This window comes from Grampus griseus (assembly GCF_964374135.1).
Source record: "Grampus griseus genome assembly, chromosome: 20".
In the NCBI taxonomy this organism is placed as follows: Eukaryota; Metazoa; Chordata; class Mammalia; order Artiodactyla; family Delphinidae; genus Grampus; species Grampus griseus.
Genome location: NC_139014.1, coordinates 19,805,722 through 19,833,412, shown reverse-complemented (window position 1 = coordinate 19,833,412; position 27,691 = coordinate 19,805,722). Strand labels below are relative to the sequence as shown.

General features: G+C 49.1%; 1 protein-coding gene across 1 annotated transcript; it reads left to right on the top strand.

Moving 5' to 3' along the window:
- The first annotated feature begins 20,240 nt into the window (after positions 1-20,240).
- EIF1 (eukaryotic translation initiation factor 1) lies at positions 20,241-22,858 on the top strand. The gene is made up of 4 exons (XM_082678484.1): positions 20,241-20,412; positions 21,121-21,284; positions 21,428-21,529; positions 21,981-22,858. Exons 1-4 carry the CDS (start codon positions 20,382-20,384, stop codon positions 22,023-22,025), a joined length of 342 nt encoding a protein of 113 aa, XP_082534610.1. The 5' UTR covers positions 20,241-20,381; the 3' UTR covers positions 22,026-22,858.
- The last annotated feature ends 4,833 nt before the right edge of the window (positions 22,859-27,691 follow it).

Here is a 27,691-nt window from a genome sequence, read left to right as displayed (position 1 = left end):
AACAACTGCCCCCACCTCACCAGGTTCCCGAGGCTTCAGTGAAACAGGACTTGTCAAGGGCCTCCGTGAAGCCTGGCACATTGCAAGTGCTTGATAATTGGGAGACATTAAAAAAAAAAAAATCCAAGGTTGACTAGGAAAGGGCATGGGGAAGATTTTGGGGTGAAGGAAATGTTCTCTATCTTGATTGGGGTGGTGGTCCTTTGGGTACATGCATTTGTCAAAACTCATGAACTCTGGGACCTCCCTGGTGGTCCAGTGTTTAAGAATCCCTCTTGCAATGCAGGGAACGCCGGTTTGATCCCTGGTCCGGGAACTAAGATCTCACATGCCACAGGGCAACTAAATCCTCGCACCACAACTAGGGAGAAGCCCACACACTGCAAAGAAGATGCTGCGTGCCGCAACTAAGACCCTACACAGCCAATAAATAAATAAATAAATAAACTCATGGACTCTGCACTTAAAATGGGTGAATACTTCAATTAAAGTTGAATTAAATACTTCAATTGAATACTTCAATTGAACTTCAATTGAATACTTCAATTAAAGTTGAATTTTTACAAAGAGAGAAATGAGATTGGGACTTGCAAGGTGAAAAGGACAGGGGTTTCATTAGAAAGAGAGAACTGCCCAGGTGGAGGCATGGAGGTGGGAAAATGCAGCCACAGGAAGAAGGGGAGGAGACAGGTCTCCCTCACTGAGCACTTCTGTGAGGGGTGGAGGAGAGCCAAGACCAAAACTGGGAGGAGAGCGTCCTGACTCCCTCCAAGGGCTGCTGGAGACCAGGGTCCATGGAGCCCCTGCTGAGTGTTTCCGGGTGGCTGACATCAGTGACCCCTCATTGAGCACCTACTGTACGCCAGGCACTGGTTTGGGACTTAACCTAGATCAGGGCTCACCTGATCCCTTCCCAAGAACTAAAAATAGTTATTACATATTTAAGTCATTTTTTTTAAAGTAAAAGAACAACATTCCATGACACGAGAAAATTGTACAAAATTCAAATTTTGACGTCCAATAGTAAAGATGTATTGGAACACGGCCACGCCCATTTGTCCATGGGTTGTTTCACACTCCAAGGACAGAATTGAGTAGTTGTGACAGAGACCAAATGCCAGCAAAACCTAAAATATTTACCATCTGGCCCTTTACAAAACAGTTTGCCTCTTAAGCCTACAAAGTAGAGGTTAAGACCGCACTGTACGAATGAGGAAGAATGAGGGCGCTACGCAGCCTTCCTCCGTTGCTGAGGTTCGGACCTGCCCCCAACTCCAGGCAGGGCTGATCCCGCCTCCCTAGCCCTGCTGGCAAACCCGACCCACCTCCTCCGAGCACCCGGCAGAGCAGCAGCGTCCCCTGCCGGCGGTCGGAGGTTGGACGGCGCGAGCCGAGCCCCGACTCTTGGCGTCTGCCGCCACCTGGTGGCGTTCTTCGGACGTGCAGCCAGGGGACCAGGCGGATGGGGTCCGAGGGACGGCGGGGCCCGTGCAGATAGATGTAGCAGTGACCGAGGCCAACCGGCAAACTATTCAGGCAGAGATTGAAGCCTTCAAGCTAGTGTCCACTGAAAACGTTTCACCTCGTTCCTGCTTATTTGATGGGTGAGAGTACCTGTGACAGTGCCTAGCGGGATGCCTAGATGCTTAAAAACGTCAGGTGTTGACTGTGGCTCTCAGTCTCCACTTCCTGCGGGGGTGGGGGGAGCAAGAGCTGCGGCCAGAGGATGATTGGAAGGGACTTGAAAGATCTTGAACTGACCCAAGTCCCCCAACCATGCACTGGGCTTTGCATGCTTCTTTCATTCTTTCTTACCTTCATTCATTATTCATTCATTCTTCCAAGAAAACTTTCTTGAGCACCAAACGAGGCAATGCCCTGATAACAAGACTGTGTCCTTGCCACGTGCATCTGATAGTCCAGTGGGAAAGGCTATTACCCGATAATTTCAGTAAGGCATGAGGAGCCATATTTAGGGGAAGCAGAGAAGCCTAAACCAGCAGGGCAGCACACAAGACTTTGGGGAAGGCTTCAAGTGGCCCAAAGATGGGTGAGTGCATGTGCAAAGGCCCAGAGGTGAGTGTGCCCAGCAGGTTGCTGAAAGAAGGCCTGAGAGGCAGGAACACAGAGAGCAGCTGGGCAAGGACACAAGACGAGGCTGGAGGGAGAAGCGGACTGTGCCAGGCAGAGCCTTCAATGCTGGGTGGGTGCACCAGGGTCAACGGGCAGCCCCTGCAAGGTCTGGGAAGAGGCAGGGCACTTCTGTTCCTCAGGCTCACCCATTCCATGACTGGGCAGTTCTGATCGCTGGAAAGTTATTAATTCTGGGGTGAAGCAGCCAGCTGTAAGCTCCCCCTGCCCACAGGCTCCTGTCCTGCTCAGGACATGCACAGGTGGAGTGGCCTCCCTGCCCCCAGGACAGCCTCTCACCCCCTCACAGCCTCACTGGCTCTTCCCTGACAAAGGCAGCCTCACAGGGCAGGCGGGAAGGAGCTCTGGAACCAGGCTCCAGGTGCAAATCCCAGCTCATCCCCTTAATGGCTGTGTAACCCTGGGCCTCTTACCTAACCTCTGTGAACCTCGATTCTCTCCTCTGTGAAAGAGGCATAACACTGCTCACCTCAGAGTGGGTGCACTTGCGAGGGATGGAGGTAAGAAGTACTCCCTGCCCTCGGTGTGCTCCCAGGGCCCTGGGCTGACCTGTGACGTGGGTCTTAGGTGTCGGTCATCAGTGAGCGCTCCTCGTTTGCCACTTCACTCCCAGTACAGTGCTTGCCACCTCATGGGTGCTCAATAATTTTAGCTGGATGAATGAATAAATGAGTAAATGAATGATCACCGTGCTGATTACATGCAAACCCACAATTGCCACTCGGGACACAGGACAGCACAATTACGAACGGTGACACAGCTCCCCAGCTGAACCAGCAGTACCCTCGCCCCTATCACATCCCTGGTGAAGGTGCAGAGGCCCAAAGCTCGGAAGACAAACCCACTCAATTAAGAAGTGGAGAAGGGCTTCCCTGGTGGCACAGTGGTTGAGAGTCCGCCTGCCGATGCAGGGGACACGGGTTCGTGCCCCGGTCCGGGAAGATCCCACATGCCGCGGAGCAGCTAGGCCCGTGAGCCATGGCCGCTGGGTCTGCGCGTCCGGAGCCTGTGCTCCGCAACAGGAGAGGCCACAACAGTGAGAGGCCCGCGTACCACAAAAAAAAAAAAAAAAAAAGTAGTGGAGGAAACTCAAGACTGAGCCCTGCGTGCTCGCGGCGCCCTCTGTTGGACAGACCCATCATTGCGCGCCGCGGGAGGGGGTGGGGGACACGCAGTCCTTACCCCCGCCCCGCCCCCTCCTCCACTCTATCCCCGCGCACCCCTGGGGATAGCCCCGCCCCTTCCTCACACACCCCGTCGCCCAGGGAAGCCCCAGAGTGTACCTGACCCTCCGCAGACATCTTTGTCCTTCCTCTCGCCTCTCCCCTGCGCCCTCGGCAAGCACATTTCAGGCATTCCTAAATCCCCGCTATCCCGCCCCCGCTCTCTCAGTTGGTCTCAATTGCCAAATGTTGGAGCGGAAAAGGACTTTAATAATGATAGTAAATTATTAAAGTCCCTCTCTGCTCCAACATCGCCCCTCTTCTGGGCCACACAGAATCCCAGAAAGGGGGAGAATGTGGTGACCGTCAGGTCATTAGTGCAACCATCATTTCGCCTTCGGGAAAATCGGGGCAGGGGGAGGAGACTTCGTGGGCATTTGCCGCGAGCTGGACTCTATGATCGGCCCTTTCCTGGTACAAAGACACTTGCCCGAGGCCGCAGTGCAGAACCAGGACCCAAACCTGCCACTCCCTCCCTGCCTGGTACTCCTTCCATCCTACCGGGATCTCTCTTGGAAAAGGGACCTTGGAAGAGGGCGGTACAGGAAACACACGCACACACTCACTGTAGGCCTCCAACTGGTGTGCCCACCCCAGACCTAACGCCCCCACCCCTAGGGAGAGGACTCTCTTCCACACACCTCGAGGGAACCGAGTAACCTTTCAGGGCTTTGGATGCTGGGAAGGTAGTAGGAACAAGGGGGGCGGGGGCGGGAACCGGCGGGAACCTCACCTGTTCTGAAGCCCGGTCTATGCTGCCATCTTGTGGCCTTAGCAGGAAGTGCGCCTGTTCCGCCGCTCTGCGTCCGTCCTGTAATGTTCCAAGTTAACACGGGTTGAGCGAAACTGAACAGTGTGCTCCGGCTCGCAGGGACATAGAAAGGAACAAGGCACAGTCTTGAAAAGCCCGTTCCTTTACAGTTCATTTAAAGCTTACAGTCTGGCCGGGTGGCCTCCAAGTGACATGGTCCAAAACTCAACTCAGAGCCAGATACCAAAATAGAAGGTCTGCAAAAGGTTCCAAAAGACGGAGAGGCATCAGAAAAGTGATGTTGAAGCTGGGCGTTAAAGGGCAGGTAGAACTGGGGGCAAGAGAAGATGAAAGAAGACACTCCAGGTGAAGGGACCAGCCTGAGCAAAGATACAGAGGCAGGAAAACATCGGTTCTAAGGAATCCAGTTTGTCCCAAGACTAGGTCAGATGTAAGGCATTGAGGGCGAGATCATTTGGGAGCCTAACGGGCAAAGCTGAGTTTGTACTTAAATCCTTATGCAGTGAGGAACCAGCAAAAGTCTCTGAGCAGGGGCACAGCTCTGTCAGGGATCTCTCCAGGAATAAAAGCATAGGAGCTGCAGAGGAGGGGAGTGAACAGGGCAGACAGGAGAGAAGTTTGGGGCAGCTGAGAGGCTGCTGGGCAAAGAGAACAGATGAAGAACACGCAGCGCTGATGGTGGTACTACTGAGAGTGCTGACAAGCCAGGGCCACCAGGAGAGACGAGGACTTCAGCTCGAGTTGCTCTCGGTGAAGACGTCCTTCACGCAACTAGAAGTAATAAATTAATAAAAGTGGAAGCAGTAACACTCGCTCACATGTGTGCAGACTACATAGTAAAGAAAGCACTTTAACTCATGCATGCCTTTGACTAGTATTTATTGAGCCCCTACTATGCACCAGGCCCTGTGCTAAATGGTTTGGGATCCATCAGTAAAGGGTGGTTGATTCCAGTAGGGGAGACAGACATTAACAGCCCTAATAAATACGTGAAGTACATGGTGTTCTAGAAGGTGCTATGGGAAAAAAGGAACCGTCATGCAGGGAAAGGAGTATGGGAGGACTGGGTGGAGAGCTGCAATTTAAAACAAGGGGTGGGGGGGGAGGGGGGTCCAAGAGGGAGGGTATGTGTTTATGCATATGGCTGATTCCCTTCGTTGTGCAGCAGAAATTAACACAACATTGTAAAGCAATTATACGCCAATTTAAAAAAAGTAAAATTTAATTTAAAAAATATAAATAAATAAAACAGGGTGGTCAAGAAAGGAGCCATTTAAGCAAAACCTCGAGAGGAAGGGTAGCAGGGAATCTTAAAAAAAAAACAAACACAAGTGAACTTTTTTCCAAAACAGAAAGAGACTCACAGACATAGAAAACAAATTTATGGTTACCAAAGGGGAAGGGGGTGTGGGGGAGGGATAAATGAGGAGGTTAGGATTAACATGTACACGTCACTATATATAAAATAGATAAGCAGCAAGGACCTACTGTACAGCACAGGGAACTCTACTCAATATTTTGTAATAGTCTATAAGGGAAGAGAATCTGAAGAAGAATTTATTTATTTATTTACCTACTTACTTTACTTATTTATTTATATTTATAGATAACTGAATCACTGTGCGGTACACCTGAATCTAGCATGATATTACAAATCAGCTATACTTCAATTTTTAAATTTTTTTTAGTTTACTTTCCCCTAAGAGGCCTATGTTCCCCCCGCCTTCCCTTTTTTCTATTAAGATGTATTTAAAGCCTGAATTCTAAGCCACCTTGGAATTGCTCTTTTTTTTTCCTGGGTACCTCTCCCGCATGCATGAGGTATACATGTTAATAAATCTGTTTGTTTTTCTCTTGTTAATCTGTCTGTTATTACAGCATTCTCAGCCAATAACTTAGAAGGGTGGAGGGAAAATTATGTTTTCTTCCCCTAGAACACATTGGGAAAGAAAGCCACGTGAATATCTGGGGAGAAGCTTCCAGATACCAAAGTGGGAGCATTTCCGGCATGTTCTAGGCCCAGCAAGGGAGCTGGTGTGGCTGGAGTTGGGGGTGGAGTGTGGAGTAGCTGAGATGGGCTGGGAGAGGTGATAAGGACTGATACAGGCGCCCTGTAGAACATGTGAAGACCGGCTTTTTCTTTTGAGCGGATGGCAGTCATGTTGTGATTTCCATTTTAAGGAGCTTCCTCAGGCTGCCGTGTGGGGACCAGCTCCAGGGAGCTGGGGTGAAAGTTGGGGGGCTATTGCAACAATCCAAGGCATAGATGATGGTGGTTCAGTCTGGGGCAGGAACCAAGGAGTGTTGAGCAGTGATCAGGCTCTGATATATTGTGCAGAGAGAGCTCAAGTTTGCCTAACCATTGGATGTGGGGTGGGAGAGAAGAGTCAGGATGCTGTCTCCATGGGGAAGGAGCAGCTTGGGCGGGGAGGGGAGATTAGGAGCTCAGACTAGGGCTTGGTAAGTTTAGGGTGTTTATTAAGCATCATAAGGCGGATATCAAGTGAATTAACTTCATTCAGCCCACTTGGTAACCGTGTGTGTGTGCGTTTGTGTGTGTGTGTGTTTTATTGTGGAAAGTACACGTAACATAAAATTTACCATTTTAATCATTTTTAAGTATATCATTCAGTGGCATGAAGTCGATTCACATTGTTGTACAACCATCATCCAACATCATCTTCCTCATCACAGTCCACCTCCAGAAACTTCTCATCATCCCAGACTGAAACTCTGTACCCATTAAACAATAACTCCCCATTCTCCCTTCCCCCAAGCCCTGGCAACCATCATTCTATTTCTATAAATTTGCCTATTCTGGTACTTCCTCTAGGTGGAATCATCCAATATTTGTCCTTTTGTATCTGGCTTTCTTCATTTAGCATAGTGTTTTCAAGGTTCATCCGTGTTGTAGCATGTGTCAAAATTTCATTCCTTATTAAGGCTGAATAATATTCCATTGCATAGGAATTCGTCTTGTTTATCCATTCATCCATCAGTGAACATTTGAGGGTTTTTCACCTTTTGGCTACTGTGAATAGTGCTGCTATGAACATGGGTGTACATCTGCTCATGTCTCTCCTTTCAATTCTTCTGGGTTTATACACAGAAGTGGAATTGTGAATCATATGTCTATTCCATGTTTAGTTTTTCTGAGGAGCTGCTATGCGGTTTCCCAACCCTGTGTGTTTTTTCCCCACTTTTACCCAGGAGGGCTTGAGAATCAGACAGGGAAAGGAACTTACAGGAGGTAGCAGAGCCCTGAGCCAAGGATGCTTGCCCCAGAGATGTTTCTGGTTCTCTTGGCCACTGTGATTCGGAAACCCCTGCTAGAGACAGACCTGGAAATAGAAACTTGTGGGAGCTGAATTGAACCGAGGTGCAAACTTAGGAGCCATCTTCATAGAGCTGGTGGGGAACGAGTTTGCCAGTTTGCTGCAGAAGAGAGGAATGTGAGACCCAAGACAGCAGGAAGCAGGAGTTTGGGAACTGGCAGGAGTCCAGAGAAGGAAGGGGAGCTAGCAGAGAAAGCAAAGGGAGAGCTGCCTGTCAATACAGTCCATACAGTCCAATACAGTCCAGGCCATCCAATCACAGCTTGCTAGCAGCTGTGTGACTTTGGGCTGGTTACTTACCCTTTCTTATTTATTTATTTATTTATTTATTTATTTATTTATAAGTAGGTAAGTCCCTACTTACCCTTTCTGAGTCTCTGTCTCCCCATCTATAAAATGGTGATGATAAAAGTTCTTGCCTCAGGACTTCCCTGGTGGCGCAGTGGTTAAGAGTCTGCCTGCCAATGCAGGGGACACGGGTTCAAGCTCTAGTCTGGGAAGATCCCACATGCCGCGGAGCAACTAAGACTGTGCGCCACAACTACTGAGCCTGCACTCTAGAGCCCGTGAGCCACAACTACTGAGCCCCCATGCCACAAATACTGAAGCCCGCGTGCCTAGAGCCCATGATCTGAAACGAGAAGCCACCGCAATGAGAAGACCACGCACCACAACGAAGACTAGCCCCTGCTCGCCTCAACTAGAGAAAGCCCGCACGCAACAATGAAGACCCAATGTGGCCAAAAATTAATTAATTAATTTTTTTAAAAAAGGTCCTTGCCTCGTCGGGTTGACGTGACAACTAAACACGATGAACTAGGATTTGTAAAGCCCTTGGCAGAGAGCTGAGCGTCACAGAGTCCAGGGAGGAAAGAGTCAGAGAAGTGGCTGGGAGAGAAGGGAAAGGCCCTCCTTCACATGGGCTGCTGCAGAGGGAATGTGAACCAGTTTGTCTCTGGAGGGCAGTTTAGCAAACACCTTAAAGATATGCTTTTCTGTTGACCCAGAAAATCCACTTAGAGGAATTATCCTGAAAGGCGTGCAAGTTGAATTACCCACAAGGATGTTCATGCAGTGCTGTTGATGAGAACAAAGGATTGGAGACGATTTAGATGTCCAAGAAAAGCAAACTGGTTACATTATTTATGCTACATTCAGATAAATAAAAACTTCATAGCCGTTAAAAGTGTGGTTGTAGGGCTTCCCTGGTGGCGCAGTGGTTGAGAGTCTGCCTGCCGACGTAGGGGACACGGGTTCGTGCCCCGGTCCGGGAAGATCCCACGTGCCGCGGAGCGGCTGGGCCCGTGAGCCGTGGCCGCTGAGCCTGCGCGTCCGGAGCCTGTGCTCCGCAACGGGAGAGGCCACAACAGTGAGAGGCCCGCGTACGGCAAAAAAAAAAAAAAAAAGACCAGGAGGGGTCTGCGCAGCTAAGACTTTTGAGCTAAGTTAGGGGAGGTGGTGTAAATGCCCTCTGTTGAGGGTCACTGGGTAAAACTTACATCGTTCGCTCACGTTTTAAGTAAGAATGGATTCTTTGGGGAAGATCTGAAGCCATGCCGAAGGCTGTGTACAGCACAGCAAGGCACAAGGCAGGAGGACGCTGAAAGCAGTGGGCAGACTCATAAACAGACAGAAACACGCCAAAATGGGTCCTGGTCATCCCTGGGTGGTAACTGACTTAACAGGTGTTTTTTGGGGGGTCACTTTTCTACTTTTCAAATTTTTATGCAATAAGAATGTATTATTTTACAACTTGGGGAGATATCATTATTTTGAAAATAAAATGAAGCATAGAGATGCTGAAAGAACTGAAGGAAGTGGGTTCACTCAAGGGCCATGCCAGGCCGCCCTGCCCTGGGCGGGGCTTCCGTGCCTCCCCCGCCCTGGGAAGAGAAGCCAGCAGTGATTTGGGGGTATCTGTTGGGGGGCACGGCCAGGCACAGACAGTCCTCCAGGGCGGGGGTACCCTCACAGTTAAGGGCACAGGCTCAGGGCTTGAACGCAGCCCTGCCGCTTACTAGCTATGATCTTGCGAAAATAATCCCAGCTCTCTAAATTCAGTGTCCTCGTCTGTAAGAGAAGAGCCATTCCCACTTGGTGGGGCTTAGGGAGGATTGAACAAGACAGTAAATATAAACTGCTTAATGCCAAGCCCATCACTTGGAAGCAGATAGTAAATAATATTTCTACAACGGGCCATGGCCTCCCTATAAGGTAACCAAAGTGTCACAGTTTCCCCCATGCAGAAGCCCAGGCCAGTCTTGAAGCAAAAGCCCAAACCTCACTCTGTCCCCAAAAGAAAATCCTCTCCTCAAAAGCACCAGTGAGCAACTGGTATTTTACGAAGGATTCAGCAGGAGCAGTGAGGATGGGTCAGGTGGGACACCAGGTGGGACACCAAATCCAGGTTCTCCCAGACCCTCCCTCTCCACCTGGCCCCACAGACTGCATGGCCCCCAGCCTCACTGGCCACGCCTACCCCTCCCTTGGCATCTCCCCGGGGGTCTCGTCCTTCGCCCAGCATCTTAGCTCCACCAGTCTCCTCCACCTGCCAACTAAGGCCCCTCAGGGCACTGGAGCTGCTCTCCTTAGAAGGTGAGCTGCAGGTTATAGATAAACCAGTGGATTTTTTCCTGATACATACAGGAAAGGATGCTGAGGTTCAGAGAGATTATGCAAGCTGTCTTGTAATAGGGAAGAACAAACGTGACTCCCTCCATACTGGATCTGTTTCTTTTACTTTAACCTTTTCATTCTACTGCTCTTCTTACAAGTTAAGAATGTTGCTTATAGCCTGCAATTTACAGGATAGCCCATTCTTAAGGCTCTGAACTTTACAGGTATAACACTTTTCTAACCATATAGAAATAAAAAGTTGCAGAACAGAGAATAACCTTTTTCTTGTTGAAGGTTTACAGGAACATCGAAACCTGATCTATGCAGACAGCTACAAGGGGAGGGTGGGACAAATTGGGAGATTAGGATTGGCATATATACCCTACCAAGCATAAAATAGCTAGCTAGTGGGAACATGCTATAAAGAACAGGAAGCTCAGCTCAGTGCTCTGTGACAACCCAGATGGGTGGGATGGGGGGGTGGAAGGGAGGGAGAGAATATAGGTATACGCATAGCTGGTTCATTTCATGGTACAGCAGAAACTAACACAACATTGTAAAGCAATTATACTCCAATTTAAAAAATTGTTTTAATTAAAAAAAAAAAGGATTCTGGCACCAAGAAGTTTGCAGCAACCAACCACACCCCCTCCCCTTTTAGTATAAAAGAAGCCTGAATTCTGACTCAGGGAAGACGGTTCTCTGGGACACTAGTCCACCACCTTCTCTGTCTGCTGGCTTTCTGAGTAAAGTCGCTATCCTTTGCCCCAGCAACTGGTCTCTTGATTTATTGGCCTGTCCTGCGGTGAGAAGTACGAGCTTGGAGTTGGTTACAGCCTGAGGACACAGAACACACAAGTAGCAGGACAGCATCTCAAATGGTCCCTTGACTTAAAACCCCAATTTTGTTAGCAGGGCCTCCTGTAGGGACCGAGATGATTCCCCTGGGTTTGGGCTGCAACGCAGGAAGCTCCCAGATCCTCGGGAGCATCTGGGAAGAGAGAAAGGAAAACACCCACGAATACATGCTCACACTTACTCAGATATGCATCCACACGCACACTGACACTCATATGCCTATAGCCTGCACATACACTCTCACCTGCACGTATTCACACACACCCACACATACACACACACACACACGTTGTCCCGCTCATCTCTGAAGCACAACTGAACTCTGGCAGCCCCCCTGACCCTTCTGTCAAAGTGTGGGTTGAGGCACTGTTTGTTTAAAGAAAGGAATTAGGGATCCAAAAAAATGTTTGTTTGTTTGTTTGTTTTGTTTTTGTTTTTTGCGGTACGCGGGCCTCTCACTGTTGTGGCCTCTCCCGTTGCGGAGCACAGGCTCCGGACGCGCGGGCTCAGCGGCCACGGCTCACGGGCCCAGCTACTCCGCGGCATGTGGGATCTTCCTGGACCGGAGCACGAACCCGTGTCCCCTGCAATGGCAGGCGGACTCTCAACCACTGCGCCACCAGGGAAGCCCTAAAAAATGTTTGTTTGTTTTGCGGTACGCGGGCCTCTCCCGTTGCGGAGCACAGGCTCCGGACGCGCGGGCTCAGCGGCCATGGCTCACGGGCCCAGCCGCTCTGCGGCACGTGGTATCTTCCCGGACCGGGACACGAACCTGTATCCCCTGCATCGGCAGGCGGACTCTCAACCACTGCGCCACCAGGGAAGCCCCCAAAAATGTTTTTTAAATCCTAGTCTATGTGCTGTGATAGCTGCCCTGTCCACAGCAGCAGTGACCACCCAGACTCAGTCCTCGAGAGTGTAGTAACATCCCCTCCTCACCCCAAGAATTGGGATGCACTCCCAGGCACTAGCCCCACCAAGGAAATGACCAAACCCCTACAAAGGCAGAATCACCCCAAGGCTTCTCCTGGAAACCCAGCCACTCCAGGTGGCCACGCTGCCCACCAGGAAGAGGGCCACCACCACCCTGGCCAGTGTCCTTGTCCAAGCCCAGGCTTGGACAGAAGAGCTAATGCCACCTGCTTTGTCAGAATCTCGTGGGACGGGAGTGGGAAACACTCAGCACAGCATGTAGTGAGTAGCGGGTACTCAATAATTGTTCGTTTCACAAAATGAAAAATGTATCGCCCAAGAGTGAACGCTAACGTAAACCATGGGGTTTGGGTGACTGGAATGTGTCACTGTAGGTTCATCAGTTGTAACAAATGTACCACTCTGGTGGGAATGTTGACGGTGGAAGAGGCAGCTATGCCTGGGTGGGGGCAGAAGGTATATGGGAACTCTGTACTTTCCTCTCGATTTTGCTGTAAACCTGAAACTGCTCTGAAGAATAAAGTCTATTTTTTTGTAATTATTTCCTAGAATTCCTCTTAGGAAGAGTCTTATCTAGGGGTAGAGAGGACAGCATCTAAGCTGTTTGGGGCAAAGGACAAGGTCGGTGCCCCAGCCCCTGGGGCATGGTCAGGTGGCCATATTTGGTCACTAGCTGGTGGAGGCGTCAGCTTGGGCTGGGCGAGTGAAACAAAAGGAAAGACCTTCACCTTCTTGGTGGTAGAACTCTCAGCCCTGCCCAGGAAGAGACCCAGTTTGGGTGGGTGAAGATAAGCCACTTGGGAAAGGAAAAGATCATGTAACTCTCTTCACATGACCATCCCTGAGCTGTTTTCTCAACTGGGAGCAGGAAGCAATTCGCAAGCTCATCAGAGATGCTTGAGGCTGGAGGAGGAGACCAGGAAACACGTCTGATGTTGGTGAGGAGGAGGCTGGGGGGACAGTCAAGCGTATGAGTGTGGATTTGCCACGTGCTGTGTCAACGAACCCTCTCTTCAGTCTGGAATCATCTAGAGCAGTGCTTTCCAGTAGAAACATAATGCATGCCACCCATGTAACTTTAAATTTCCTGGTAGACACATTTTTTAAAAAGTAAAAAGAAGCAGGTGAAATTAATTTTAATAATCTATTTTATTTAACCCATATATCCAAAATATTATTATTTCAATAAGCAATCATATAAAAGTTATTGAGATATTATTTTTTATTTTTGGCTGCATTGGGTCTCCGTTGCTGCGTGCAGGCTTTCTCTAGTTGTGGTGAGCGGGGGCTACTCTTCCTTGCGGTGCGCGGGCTTCTCATTGCCGTGGCTTCTCTTGTTGCAGATCACGGGCTCTAGGCGCACGGGCTTTAGTAGTTGCAGCACGTAGGCTCAGTAGTTGTGGCTCGTGGGCTCTAGAGCGCAGGCTCAGTAGTTGTGGTGCACGGGCTTAGTTGCTCCGCGGCATGTGGGAATCTTCCCGGACCAGGGCTTGAACCCGTGTCCCCTGCATTGGCAGGCGGATTCTTAACCACTGTGCCACCAGGGAAGCCCTACATTAGCTTTTTTAAAAATAAAATAAAAATAAAAATAAGACCATACCTGAGGAGGTATGGTCTCTGTCCAAGGAAGACTGCCAAACACACCTGTGAGCTTCTCCCAGAGAGGGACCTGGTGTGAACTGACTTCCCCACAACGACATCTGATGCTCTTTACTCCATCTGGAATGTCTACCCCCACCCCCACCCCACCCCAGGGGACTCCTACTGCCACGCTCAGAACGCAGCACCCTCTGTGCACCTGTGCCCCTTCCGCCTGCGCCCCTGGCTCGCTGGGGGCATCTTCTGAACCCTGCCAAGCTGTGAACTCCCTGAGGGTAGGTGCCAGGTCTGGCCCTTCTAGGCTTCCTCCGCAAGCCCAGGCTACACTTTATCCTCCCCGCAACCGAGTCTGCAGTTTGCCTGCCCAGGGGAGGGGAACCAGGGTCTCTGGCCTGTACCTCCCTTCCTAAGCAAAGCTGCCTCCCCCCGATCCCATCCACAGAGGGTCCTGCAGGACTCCCAGAAGGAGGAGGAAGCAGAGGGGAAGGAGAAGAAAGCAGGATGGGGAAGGCAGATGCTCCACCGGCAAAGGGGGGGCCGAGCAGGAGTCCCTGGCAAGCGGAGGAAAAGTGAGAACAAGAAGAAAGCCTGGGGCGCAGCGGCAGGGGCCGGGGGGGGATGGCTGGAGGGGAGCAAAGCACGCTGGGCTTAAGGGTCCAGCTCCGTGAATTTTTACCACCAGGATCAAGATGGAGATCGTTTCCAGCACCCCATAAGGGTCCCTCGCGTCGCTTCCCACCACACACCCTGGGTGGGGGGAGGTTGAAGGGTGATGTATCATGAGCGGAACCCCGGCTGAGGGCTAAAGCACATCTCACAACAGCCCCGTGCAATCTGGGTCAGTGCTGCAGCAAGCCCAGGTCTGCCTCCTTTTCCAAGTGGTAAGAATAGCAGACTTCATTCCCTGAGGAGCGGTGGGGGGGACATGATTCCCATCATGTACATACATACTGGTAGCTCCCAAATAAGGAATGCAAGATCGCATGTATTTGACTTTCTTTCAATCAAGTTAAATCCTGTGCCAGTTATCCCACCAGCTGCCCAGAAATCTGACCTTGGATGTGACAGGGCCTGATCCCCAGGATTCCCTCTAGGTCACGGGGTTCTCTGTAGCACCAGAGCTACAGGGAGGCTGCTTGGACCAGATGAGCCATCTGCCTTGGTTACCATGGAGATGCCTATTTCCCCAGAGGATGTGATCTTTTCCTGGTGAGAGATTCTGCTGCTTCCATGCCAGGTTCAGAGCCCTGGGGAATCTTAATCAAGGCTGAAGGTCCCCAGGAGTCCCACACAGCCATGCCCTTGCCATGTCCCAAGCTCACCCTGGAGAGGTGCCCACCTCTGTCCCCCCATTCTCAGGGACTTGCTCCTGTCCCCTGCGGCTCTGAGCTCTCTCTCTTTCCCTTCTCCTCTGAGAATCTGGCATTATCTACTTAGTGATTTAATAACATTACATTTTTATCCTGTCACACTTATTTTTCTCTTTAAATCTCCTCAAAAGCTTAAGAGAGAAAGTATTCATATCCCTTTGTGCAGATGAAAAATATGGAGGCTGGGAGACTAAGTCACCCAGGCAGGAAGAGGTGGAGGTGATACTCAGATTCAGGTACTCCAGAGCCCGTGCTCTGGGGTCAGGACTCGGAAGTAGAGTGCGGTAACAAACAGGACAGTATTATCAGCAGGAACAGATGTCACTTTCAGACAAATTTGTCCTGGCTCCATCATTACTATACAAGCTCCCCGGGCTGGGACAACCTCTGCACTAGGTGGTGGACTCTTTTATTTTTTTTAAATAAGATTTTTTTTTTTAATGTGGACCATTTTTAGTCTTTATTGAATTTGTTACAATACTGCTTCTGTTCTATGCTTTGGTGTTTTGGCCCCAAGGCATGTGGGATCTTAGCTCCCCTACCAGGGATCAAACTCGCTCCCCCTGCATTGGAAGGCGAAGTCTTGACCACTGGGCCGCTAGGGAAGTCCCTGGATAGTGGACTCTTATAGACCCTCCTTGGAAATGTCCCCAACGGGAACACAGAACTACAGACTTTAGACCTGGAGAAGGCCTTAGAAATCACTGAGTCCTCCTTCTAGGGGATAAAATGGAAGCCCTGAGAGGCGAACAGGGTTCGCCCAGGAAGCTGGTGGTAACCAAGAACTGGGTGTCCCACTTTCCTAGCCACCTGCCCCCGGCCTGGCCTCTGAACAGTAGGCTGGCCAAAGCAAAGCCTGTGTGTGTTTGTGGCAATAACTGTTTACAGTGCACTGAGGTCAGGTCTGGCACCGGACACCAGGTCCCTGTAAGAGGAGCTGGGGAACATGCTTATCTAGGGCCACCCTCCCTGCCCTGCACCAGGAAGCCAGGTCCAGGAGCTCCCTTTAGAGCCCAGAGTCGGACCTCTGAAAAGGACCTTTTCTCAGTGCTTCACCCCAGGACTCTCTAAGAGGGCGGCAGAGGTTGCAGCCTGGAGCCAGGGGTTGGCCATTCCTAGTAACTGAGCAACTATGAGACAAGTTGGGACCCGGCACTCTTTGCTGCAGTGTTTGCACCTGAACAAACATCTCCTAGAGCAACAAAATGCAAAGAAACTATGAGGGACTAAAAATAACTGCATGCATGCACAGTTGGGGCAAATTATGGATAACAAGATACAAAAAGACCAAAAACCCAACTGCCACTTCTGAAGACCCAGGAGCAAAAGCGGGGTACTGCGCATGCCCCCTGCACTCAATTCCACCAAAGGGGTGGGCAGACCTCCTGAGCCACCCCTCTGGCCCGACCCCTGGACACACCCCTACCTCACCCCATATAGGGAACCAGCTCGCCCCCCCTCAGGAGCAATCAGGGGAACCGGTTGCTTGTTTTTGCTCCCCCCTGCTGCAGCAGGGCCCCCAGTGAAGGCTTGCCTGAATTTCTTGTCTGGCCTCTTAGCAATTTCTATCGATTAAGGAAGGCCAAGAACCCTAACCGGTAGCACCTACAACACCTGTTCATTCGACAAGTATTGCGCACCCACCGTGTGCAGGCACCTACTGCACATACACAGCAGAGGAGAGAGGCACGTACCCTATTCTTTTGAGCTCACAGTCTAACAGGGAGATAAATAAGGGAACTGGCAGAGCCAGACCACGGGCATGCCACCTGCGCCATCACACAGGGCCCCACGCTTAGGAGGGCCCTGTGCCTGGCTTAATGTTCTGCTGTCGCTGTCTTCAAATTCTGAATCGTTTTTGAACAAAGAGCCTCACGCTGTCATCTTGTACCAGGCCCAGCAATTTATGTAGCCGGTTCAAGGAACAGGCAAGCAAAATGCAGTGTGATTAATGCCAAAGAGAGGAAGCGGGGGCACAGAGATGACTCCCAGCTGAGTCCTGGAGGATGAGTGGGAGATATCAAACAGGGAAGAGGAGGGGAAGAAAAGGGACAGCACGTACGGACCCTGCAATGTGAGAGATCGGGTGCTTCATAAAACGTTGTAGAACGTGGGGAGCGGTGATACACCATGAGGTGAAGGGGAACTAGGACCAAGAAAAGCCAAGATAATCCTGAAGAACAAAACAGAGGAGCTCACGCTATTGGGCACAGAGACTTTTTATAAAACTCCGATAATTGACAGATTATGGCTCTGGAATAAATAGAGCAGTGGAACAGAACAGAGAGTCTGAAAACGAACCCACGCATAAATGGAAATACGATTATGATAGAGAAGGCAGGACAAATCAGGTACTAGTCAATAAATGGTGCTGGGACAATTGGCTATCCACATAGGAAAAAGAATTAGACCCCTCTCTCACATCTCACACACACACACACACACACACACACACACACACACACACACACTTCCTTCCAGGTGGTTTAAAGACCTAAATGTGATTGGGAGATTGCGATCGACATATATACACTAATATGTACAAAATAGACAACTAATGAGAACCTGCTGTATAGCACAGGGAACTCCACTTTGCTGTACAGTAGAAACTAACACAACATTGTAAAACAACTATATCCCAATTTTTTTAAAAAGATCTAAATGTGAAAAAGCAAAGCTTTAAAACTTTCAGGAAAAAAACAGGGTATCTTTATAAACTGGAGGCAGAGAAAAGATTTCTTCAATATGACATAGAAAGGATCTTTTCCTAAAAGGAAAAGATGAGCTGGACCACACTGCGATTTTAAATTTTCTTATAACAAAATACGTGTGCACACTGGGGGAGCCAGCTCTGACTCATTCACTCTCTCCCCCCAAACCCCTTTCAAGCACAGCCACGTCTGTGAGTGTAGAGGTTTCCAGGTGGAGGAAGGTTGTGTCCTTAGCTTCTTCTGGGATGGGTGTGAGACTGGGATGCCCATGCCTTCTAGCCATGGTTCCCCAATTCCTGATATCAAGGAAGCCAAATGATTATTCAAAAGACTACTTAGTAAATATGGAATCAAAAAAACTATCAAGAAGAATGGTATAGATGATCTTACTTGCAAAACAGAAATAGAGAGACACAGACATAGAGAACAAACGTAGGGAAACCAAGGGGAGCAGGGGGGGTGGGGGGATGAATTGGGAGACTGGGATTGACATATATACACTATTGATACTATGTATAAAACTGATAACTGGGCTTCCCTGGTGGCGCAGTGGTTGAGAGTCCGCCTGCCAATGCAGGGGACATGGGTTCCTGCCCCGGTCCAGGAAGATCCCACATGCCGCGGAGTGGCTGGGCCCGTGAGCCATGGCCGCTGAGCCTGCGCGTCCGGAGACTGTGGTCCGCAACGGGAGAGGCCACAACAGTGAGAGGCCCGCGTACCGCAAAAAAAAAAAAAAAACTGATAACTAATGGGAACCTACTGTATAGCTCAGGGAACTCTACTCAGTGCTCTGTGGTGACCTAAATGGGAAGGAAATCCAAAAAAGAGGGGATATATGTATATATATAGCTGATTCACTTTGCTGTACAGTAGAAACAAACACAACATTGTAAAGCAACTATACTCCAATAAAAATTAATTTAAAAAAAAAACTATCAAGTACACCCAGCTTTTCCTCCTTTGGGGTTTTCCATGTTATGGGCTCTTTCTCTTTAAGCATCAACTGGGAAGTCACCTCCTCAGAGGCCTCCTGAAGCCCTTGTTGTGATGCGCTCCACGGACAAAGAACAAGATAAACTCAAAGGGCCAACATCACCGGAACAGAGAGTTACCAGACCCTTATCACTCTGTCACAATGAGACCATTGCAACATCTCTGAGCTTTCCCAAGCAGCATGCCTTGCTCCTTTCCCATCCCATATAAAGGAAGGTATTCATCCCACTGGAAACATGTGGACCCTACCCAATTGGCAGGTGACTCACAAGTCCCTGGCTATAAAAACGGATAAGCAACCCATGCTCATCGTCGACTTTCCCTGGCTACCAGGAAGTCGGCCCACTGTTCTTGCAGCGACCCTTCTCTTTAATAAACTCTTCTTTACATTCTGCCTTGTGTCTGGAAATTCTTTTCCAACCCGTGCTCAGACCATGACATTTGTCACTCTCTCATGTCACCTTATTTACTTCTTTCTTGGCACCTGTCACAATCTGTCATCTTATTTATTGTCTCTCCCTCCCATTAGACTCCACTGGTGCCAGTGACCCTGACCATCAAGATACATAAACCCACAGTCCTTGGGGCCAGCATACATGTTTCTGTTTGCCTTGCACAGTGTTTTTCCAAAATTAAATTTATTGGCAATGATTAGAAATCAAAAGATTTTATAGAAACATCTGAATTTCAGGGTTCTCTTGAAAAAGAAGATCCAGCACAATGGGCTGGAGCCGCTGCAGCCTCTGATTTTCACCCCGGCGCTCACCACACCCCGTTACACCACCCTTGGCTGTCTGCACTCCTTTAACTTACCTCTCTGGTCCCTAGAAGCCTTTGGAGTCTAAAACCACACTAGGTGCCCCTGCAACTATGAGCATTTCAATTAATAAATTGAAAGTGCAAGAAAGGTTGACTGTTTTTAAGGAAATAGTTCAAGCTCTGGGAAGGCTCAACCTCACACAATTTGTATGACAAAAGTGCATGAATTCTTCTTGACCCCCAGAACCAGCGTTACTCTCCCTTGAACTTGTGCTAATGATCTGGGAATTCTTTCCTTAGACGATCTAAACGATACGTTTAAAGTAGATTAATTCATTTTTAGATTAGATTCATCTAAATGATAAATTAATCTAAATGATAAAGTTAAGGTTTTGGTTATACTATTGTACGTTGAAAAAGTGCCGCCCTAAATCTGTTACGGAGCAAATCTGTAAAGTAGGGAGTAAGTGGGTAGTTGGGTGGGTATGAGATAGTGGGAATTTGTCGTGTTTGGGAGGGTCAGCATCTAAATCCCCTCTAAGGAGTGTCAATCTACCCCAGGAAAAAACCCTTCCCTGCAACAGGATCAAGAAGGCGGAACAAGCCGGAGAACATAGGGTGCAGGCGCAGAAACCTCCGCCAGTTGTCTGCACCGACCACCTTCCTCCAGCACTGCGCAGGCGCCTAGCCGAACCAACCCTTCCCTCCCCCTTCCATCTCTCCCCTAGTCGAGAGGACGCCCTCCCGCAGCACACAGTTCCTGCGCAAGCGCCGTCCCGCGTCCCCGCCTCCGGACCAATTGGAAGCGGCGGCGCCCGGGCGCAGGGGGCACAACGTCGTGGGTGGGGCCTGGACGTGAGGGCAGCGCGCTGGCGTCACAGGGCGGCTACATAAGTGAATACAGGCACCGCCCCTCCATCCCAGTCACTGAGCCGCCGCCGAGGACTCAGCAGTCTCCCCTTCGAGCCCCCTAGCTTCCCGACGCTCCGTCCCCCCCGCCCGCCTTCTCCAGCCGCCGCCTTCCGCAGGCCGTTTCCACCGAGGAAAAGGAATCGTATCGTATGTCCGCTATCCAGAACCTCCACTCTTTCGGTAAGTCCCGGAAAGGTCCCAAGAGGAGGAAGGCCCGGGCGGGGCGCTCCGGCTCCGCAGCCAGGGCTCGGAAAGCTGCTAAGAGTTCCGTACCTTAGTGAACTTGGGTAGAGGAGAGATGTCGGGGCTCGCAGGCAGTGGGGCCGCGGCCTGGGCCCTGGGGTTGGCCCCTGAGCGCGACCGGAAGGAGCGGGCCGGAGGTCAACCCTTGGGCGGGTCCGGCGTCTCGGGTGGCGCATTTACTAATGGCTCCCTGGCCTTTTCGGGCCACACCCGCCCCTCCCACCACCCTTTCGTCACATCCCATACGTCACCGCCGTTGTCACAGAGCCGGGAGGGAGAGGCGGTGCCAGCCATAAGTGACAGCTGCGCGCGCCAATGGGGCGGGAAGCGTGGCCCCGCCTCGGAGCTTGGGTTCCGGCCGGTTGCATCAGCTGGGTGGGGCGCCGCTGGCGAACCCTGGCTCCCCCGACATGTGATCGGCTTTCGAGGGCGGGCCTGGGGCAGGAAGCCCAGACTCTCTCCCGGACTGGGGAAGCCGGCCGTCCCGGACTGACCTGTTCGAGGAGAGCCAACAAAGAACATATCTGATCTGACCAGGCCCTGACGATTTCAGTATCAGTTTCTGCACACGGAAGAGATCCAGTGGGAGGGTGGCAGTGGGATCTGAGCACAATAGCACTAAACGAGCTTGACCTTTCTTCCCAGACCCCTTTGCTGATGCAAGTAAGGGTGATGATCTGCTTCCTGCTGGCACTGAGGATTATATCCATATAAGAATTCAACAGAGAAACGGCAGGAAGACCCTTACTACTGTCCAAGGGATCGCTGATGATTACGATAAAAAGAAACTAGTGAAGGCGTTTAAGAAGGTAGGTTTTCAATGAGATTGTAGGGAAGTCGTGTTCACCTTGCCTACATGGGGCTGCTGTCCTGTATTACTTTCTGAAAAGGGTTATTAGTGGCATTCAGGTTGTTGCGCTGCCTAACTTGTTTGCTTGCATTGTCCTTGCAGAAATTTGCCTGCAATGGAACTGTAATTGAGCATCCAGAATATGGAGAAGTAATTCAGCTACAGGGTGACCAGCGCAAGAACATATGCCAGTTCCTCGTAGAGGTGAGTGGTCACTTCCTGTTAGTACATTTGTGCCTGTGCCCTGGCTAACTCATCTGAGATCTGCCTAGTCTAGTCGGTCTCTGCTGGGGACGTAGAAGTTTGTTTTCTAAGGCTAAGCCAAACAGTTGAGTTTTTGAAGTTCATCGACCAAATGTATTTCTGAAAACAAGGGATTTGTCTGCCTTAAGTTTACTGTTTACATGGGTCTGCTTTAAGGGTGCAATTGCATGCAGACAGATACTAAAACAAGCAGGATGTCTGGTTGGCTGTTCCTAAGTGCTGAAATCCTATTGCACCATTGGTGGTTAACTGAGTGTACCCTGAGTTGAGAGCATCTGGGCTCTGGGACTTCTCTTGACCAGTGTAGAAGCAGGAAGACAGGATTGTTGTCATCAGAAATGGAGGCTTTAACTCTATTTCCTCTTTAAAACTGCCCTTTTTTCCTTTGCAGATTGGACTGGCTAAGGACGATCAGCTGAAGGTTCATGGGTTTTAAGTGCTCCTGGCTCACTGAAGCTTAAGTGAGGATTTCCTTGCAATGAGTAGAATTTTCCTCCTGTCCCTTGTCACAAGTTTAAAAACCTCACAGCTTGTGTAATGTAACCATTTGGGGTCTGCTTTTAACTTGGACTAGTGTAACTCCTTCATGCAATAAACTGAAAAGAGCCATGCTGTCTAGTCTTGAAGTCCCTCATTTAAACAGAGGTCAAGCAGTAGGCACCTGGCAGTGTCCGGCCTGAAACAAAGCAATAACGGTGATGTTTCAGCCAAGTCCAGAGCCCCAAGATCACAGGCGGCTATGTCTGGCCAGAAGCTCCTCAGCAATCCCTCTACAGAGTTCCCTGCCCTAAGAGAATGTCGCCACCTGAACAGCCCTCGGTGAAGCTGAGAGTGGAGGATGGGGTGAGGCAGCGACGGCAGCTGTACTGCTAGAGGGAGTCTCTGATCATCAGGGGAAAGATCCCGTGGTATCTCCAACGTGACCAGGTGGGCAGAGCTTAGAGCAGCCACCTTCCTTCTATTGAGGTGACAGGACATCTGGCTTGCCACCAAGGTCTTTTTGACCAGACATATCCTAGCTGATCGATGTCCAAACTAGAATGTGAGGCCAACCTTCTATCAGAGTTAAACTTTTGACAAGGGAACCAATTTCAAACCGATGTATCAGTCATGTAGCTGTAGAGCTCGCAACTTACTAGCAACAGCTGCCCGATGCCACGTGAAGTAACAAACTGGTTTTTGGTTTTTGGGGGTTTTTTTTCCCCTTCAGTTTTAATGTTATGTAATGTATTTAAACCCTTATTTAAATAAAACTTGTTTTCAGAAACATCTGACTTGCAGATTTCTGTTTAATATATAGTCATAGTCAATCTTGTATGTGTGGAGGAACCACAGAAATGGCAGTAGAGGTTACATCTGCACCTGCAGCTCCTCCAGTGGGGCCTCAGCCTCTTAATGAAAAACTAGTGAGCTTGTCCCTCCAAGTGCCCCCCATGTCAGCTGTCCTGTAAGCATTCAGCCAGAGCTGTGCTGTCCCATTAATCTGTCCTGAAAGAAGGTGCTGCTTGGCTGACGGACACTTGGTCAGCTGCCTGAGTGGTGTAGTGGTTGTGGAGGGACTTGCCTTGTGAGACGACAGAGCAGGGTTGGTTTGGAAATCCTTGACTTCCCTTGTTAACAGGTCTTAAGGACTGTGACAAAATGATGAATATGGTGTGCGACTTGATGTAATCCACAAACCCTAGAAAAGGCATAACGAAAGTAATTTTTTTAGAGAATAGGTTTGTAGTATTAAAAATGTAACTAAAATGTTGGAGAAGCTGATACTTAATGTTGGGAGGCCATCCCTTGACAAAGGCAATGAGTAGTGAAGTGTATCAAAGTCTGCTCTTAGGGCCATTCTATTAAACACAAAATTTTCCGTTTGTGGATTATGAACTGGTCAGACTTCAAACTCGAATGGTCGTTAGGAGTCAACCCTTCCCCTCTTGGTTGCCGGCCCATTTTGTAGATAAAGGTTAGCCTCCCACATAGAGGCCAACCTGGAGCCAGGGAGGTGTTTGTGGAAGAGGAGGACCAATGAGATGCAGGGCTGGGCCAGTGGTAATTGCCCTGAAAAGAAGATTCTAACCCCAGAGGCAGAAGCTTGTAACCCAAGATCCTACAAAACTGATTGTGTTTAATAAACAACTTACCACTTGGCTCCAAATGTAGTAGCATTGTTCAAATTATTTGGATGATACTTTTAAAAATCAGAAAGATCTGACTGTTAGCCAAAAGGGCTTATAGGGGCTTCTATTATAGAACAACCTAGAGGCCAAACCCACAGAAGACCACAATCAGAATATGGGACGAGGGGCTTCCCTGGTGGCACAGTGGTTACGAATCCACCTGCCAGTGCAGGGGACACAGGTTCGAGCCCTGGTCCGGGAAGATCCCACGTGCCTCGGAGTAAGTAAGCCCGTGTACCACAACTACTGAGCCTGCGTGCCTAGAGCCCATGCTCCTCAACAAGAGAAGCCACTGCAATGAGAAGCCCACGCACCACAATGAAGAGTAGCCCCCGCTCGCTGCAACTAGAAAAGCCCGCGTGCAGCGGCAAAGATCCAATGTAGCCAAAAATAAATACGTAAATTTTTTTTTAATCTGTTTAAAAAAAAAGAAGATGGGATGAAACAGAGAATCCTGTGCTGTTGATGTGCTGGTCCTGTGCTAGGTTGTTAACATCTCTTGTGGCTATTAAAGACCTCCAGTTCTCCAGGATGGGACTTGGAAAACTGGCAACATCAGTATTCAATCAGCTGTCTGAAACTAAAACAAGTATCTGAACATAATGGCAAGAGGTTTGTGAACATTATTTATTTTGGCCTCACCAAATGGCATGAGAGATCTTAGTTCCCCCCGACCAGGGATCAAACCTGTGCCCCCCTAGTGGAAGCTTGGAGTCTTAACCACTGGACCACCAGGGAAGTCCTGGTTTGTGAACATTCTAATCAAATTGATGTGACTTGGGTGTATCTCAGGGAATGAAATAATTAAGAAAGGCTAGGGACTTCCCTGGCAGTCCAGCGGTTAAAAATCCATGCTTCCACTGCGGAGGGCACAGACTCAATTCCTGGTCGGGGAACTAAAATCCCACATGACACGTAGTATAGACAAAAAATAAATACACAGGGCTTCCCTGGTGGCGCAGTGGTTGAGAGTCCACCTAAATGCAGGGGACACGGGTTCGTGCCCCGGTACGGGAAGATCCCAAGTGCCGCGTAGTGGCTGGGCCCATGAGCCATGGCCGCTGAGCCTGCACATCCGGAGCCTGTGCTCTGCAACGGGAGAGGCCACAACAGTGAGAGGCACACATACCAAATAAATAAATACACAAATGGGCGTGCCCCCCCAAAAAAGCCTAATTGTCTCCATTTGATAGTTAAAAAATATGAAATGTGGAAATTCCCAAGGCTAATAGGTGGTTGCACATTTTCTAGAACCCAGGACTCTCCACTGCTCTTCCCACCAGATGACCTAAATAGTTTATTTTACAGAGGTTGCATGCTTGGTATATGCAGTGCAGTATGCAAGGAATCGTGGGCCTCAAAAAGGCTAGTCAGACACCCTGTGCTTGGGATGCTGACCCCAGATAGGGGTGTGAGACTGGCACACAGCCATGACACAAGGCAGAGAGGGGTCAAGGCCACCAGTGGCTTTACCAAAGAGCTGCAGGATCTCTGAGGATTAGGAAATGTTCCCCACTTCCATAGGACCTCCCATAGGACCAGGGAAGGCTTCATAAAGGAGGTGCCGTCAGAAGCAGGGCATTCCAGGCAAAGAGAAGGAATCAAGACCCAGGGGTGGAAGCACCTAGTGTGTGTGAGGAAGCCATGGCTGGAACAAAGGCTCTGCCTGGAGCAGAAATAATTCAGTACTGCCTCTCACTATATGCCAGCCCGGTGCTAAACGACTCATTTCACAGTACGGACTCAGTCCCATGGTAGACAGATTCAGAGGGAATATAACTTAACCAGCAAGTAGGTGGGGAGGAGGGGGTGGAGGAGAATAAGGGCTGGGGGAAGACTGGTGTGAGGTCAGAGTGGGCTGAGACACGAGCTAAGACGTTTTAATGTCAATAGGCAAAAGAATCACAGTAGAGAATGTCTCGCAGGGAATTCCCTGGTGGTCCAGTGGTCAAGGGTCCCCGTTCCCACTGCAGGGGGCACAGATTCGATCCCTGGTTGGGGAACTAAGATCCTGCATGCCGTGCAGCTCGGCCAAAAAAATAAAGACTGATTAGGAAGATGATTAATAAAATTTACGGCCAAAAAAAAAGTCTCCCAGCTCTCTGCTCCTTAGTTCCTTTCTCCCACCCCCAGTTTTTTCTCTCTGCCTCATCCTTCCCCTCTCTTCCTTCAGTCTCCCTGCCCAGCCCAATGCTCACCCTCGGCAACAGGGACAAGCAGGACCAAAGACAAAATGAAGGCAAAATGCAGACTGGTGAGCTAAAACTACTTTAAAACCTATTCAATTTTTAATCTATAAATAGGTCAAAGAAACCCAGTATATTCGTGAACAAGCATTGTACCAGGAGGCTCTAGAATTGACTCCCTTCCTCGTTTACCAGCCTGGGTGGTATGTGGCATCAGTGTCAAAACACTTTACTATTAATCTGAAAAAGAATGAATATATGTATGTATAACTGAATCACTATGCTGTACACCAGAAACTTAACACAACATTGTAAATCAACTATACTCCAATAAAGTTTTTTAAAAGAGAATTAAATTTTAAAATCTATATGGGAGGGACTTCCCTGGTAGTCCGGTGGGTAAGACTCTGCGCTCCCAGGGCAGAGGGCCTGGGTTCGATCCCTGGTCAGGGAACTAGATCTCACATGCATGCCACAACTAAGAGTTCACCTGCCGCAACTAAGAGCCCACATGCCACAACTAACACCCGGAGCAGCCAAAATAAATGAATAAATTTTTTTTAATAAAAAATAAAATGTATATGGGAAAAGAATCTAAAAAAGGTTGAATATATGTATATGAAGAACTGAATCCCTGTGCGGTACACCTGAAACTAACACAACATTGTAAATCAACTCTACTCCAGTAAAATTTTTTTAAAAGAATTAAAAAAACAAAACAAAAAAAACTATTCACTGTCACAATTACTTTGAAATTAAGAGCTCCTTGACTAATTTTTAACTTTTAAGGAGATAAGACATTATTTCAAAATTAGCTCATAATCAACTCCAATTAAAATATTCATAAAATGCACTGTTCTTGGGGGAGCCTGTTAAAAATTCAGATTCTAGGCCTCCCCCAGGACAGTTTGGCTGTACCGGGTATTAGCTAACCAGTGCCCGGGTCCCAGCTACTTTTCAAGGGCCTACAAAAATGTCTAAGGACTGAAGAAAAATGCATCATTTCCAAAATCTGACTCAAACACTGCAAAATCAGCATAATTGTTCAACACTACAAAAGCTAACATTGTCCGTAGCTGCAATATAATTCTTATATAACTATATGTAAACGTAATAAAGGTTCTAGAGAAAGAATAATATTATTTTTAACAAAACTCAGATTTGTAAAATTTATCAATATGTTTTCAAAAATGTTACAGAATTGCTTCCTCCCTCCTCAAAAAAAAAAAAAAGTTACAGAAAATGTATGTCTATATGGCCTGTGAGTACATTTTATTCATTTGGTATGAGGTGTGACGTAGCCTCGGAGGATATTACAGAGGCCTACAAACTCCAGGAAATGGCCCTGCCTTTAGGGCCAGAGATTCTGATCCAGAAGCTCTGAAATGGGGCCCAGGAACCTGCCCTTTAACCAGCATCAGCCAGTTCCTATGGGAGGGCCACAAACCCCATGTGGGAAAACACTGCTGTGGCTAATGGGGAGATATTGAAGAAACTTGAGCAGGAGAGAAGCATCAGCAGAGCTAAACTTCAGGGCAGGTAATCAAGAGTATTTTATCTAAGGGACTTCCCTGGTGGTCCAGTGGTTAAGACTTTGCCTCCCAAGTTAGGGGGTGCGGGTTCAATCCCTGGTCGGGGACCTAAGGTCCCACATTCCTTGCAGCCGAAAAACAAAAAACAGAAGCAATATTGTAACAAGTTCAGTAAAGACTTTAAAAATGGTCCACATCAAAAAAAACTTTTAA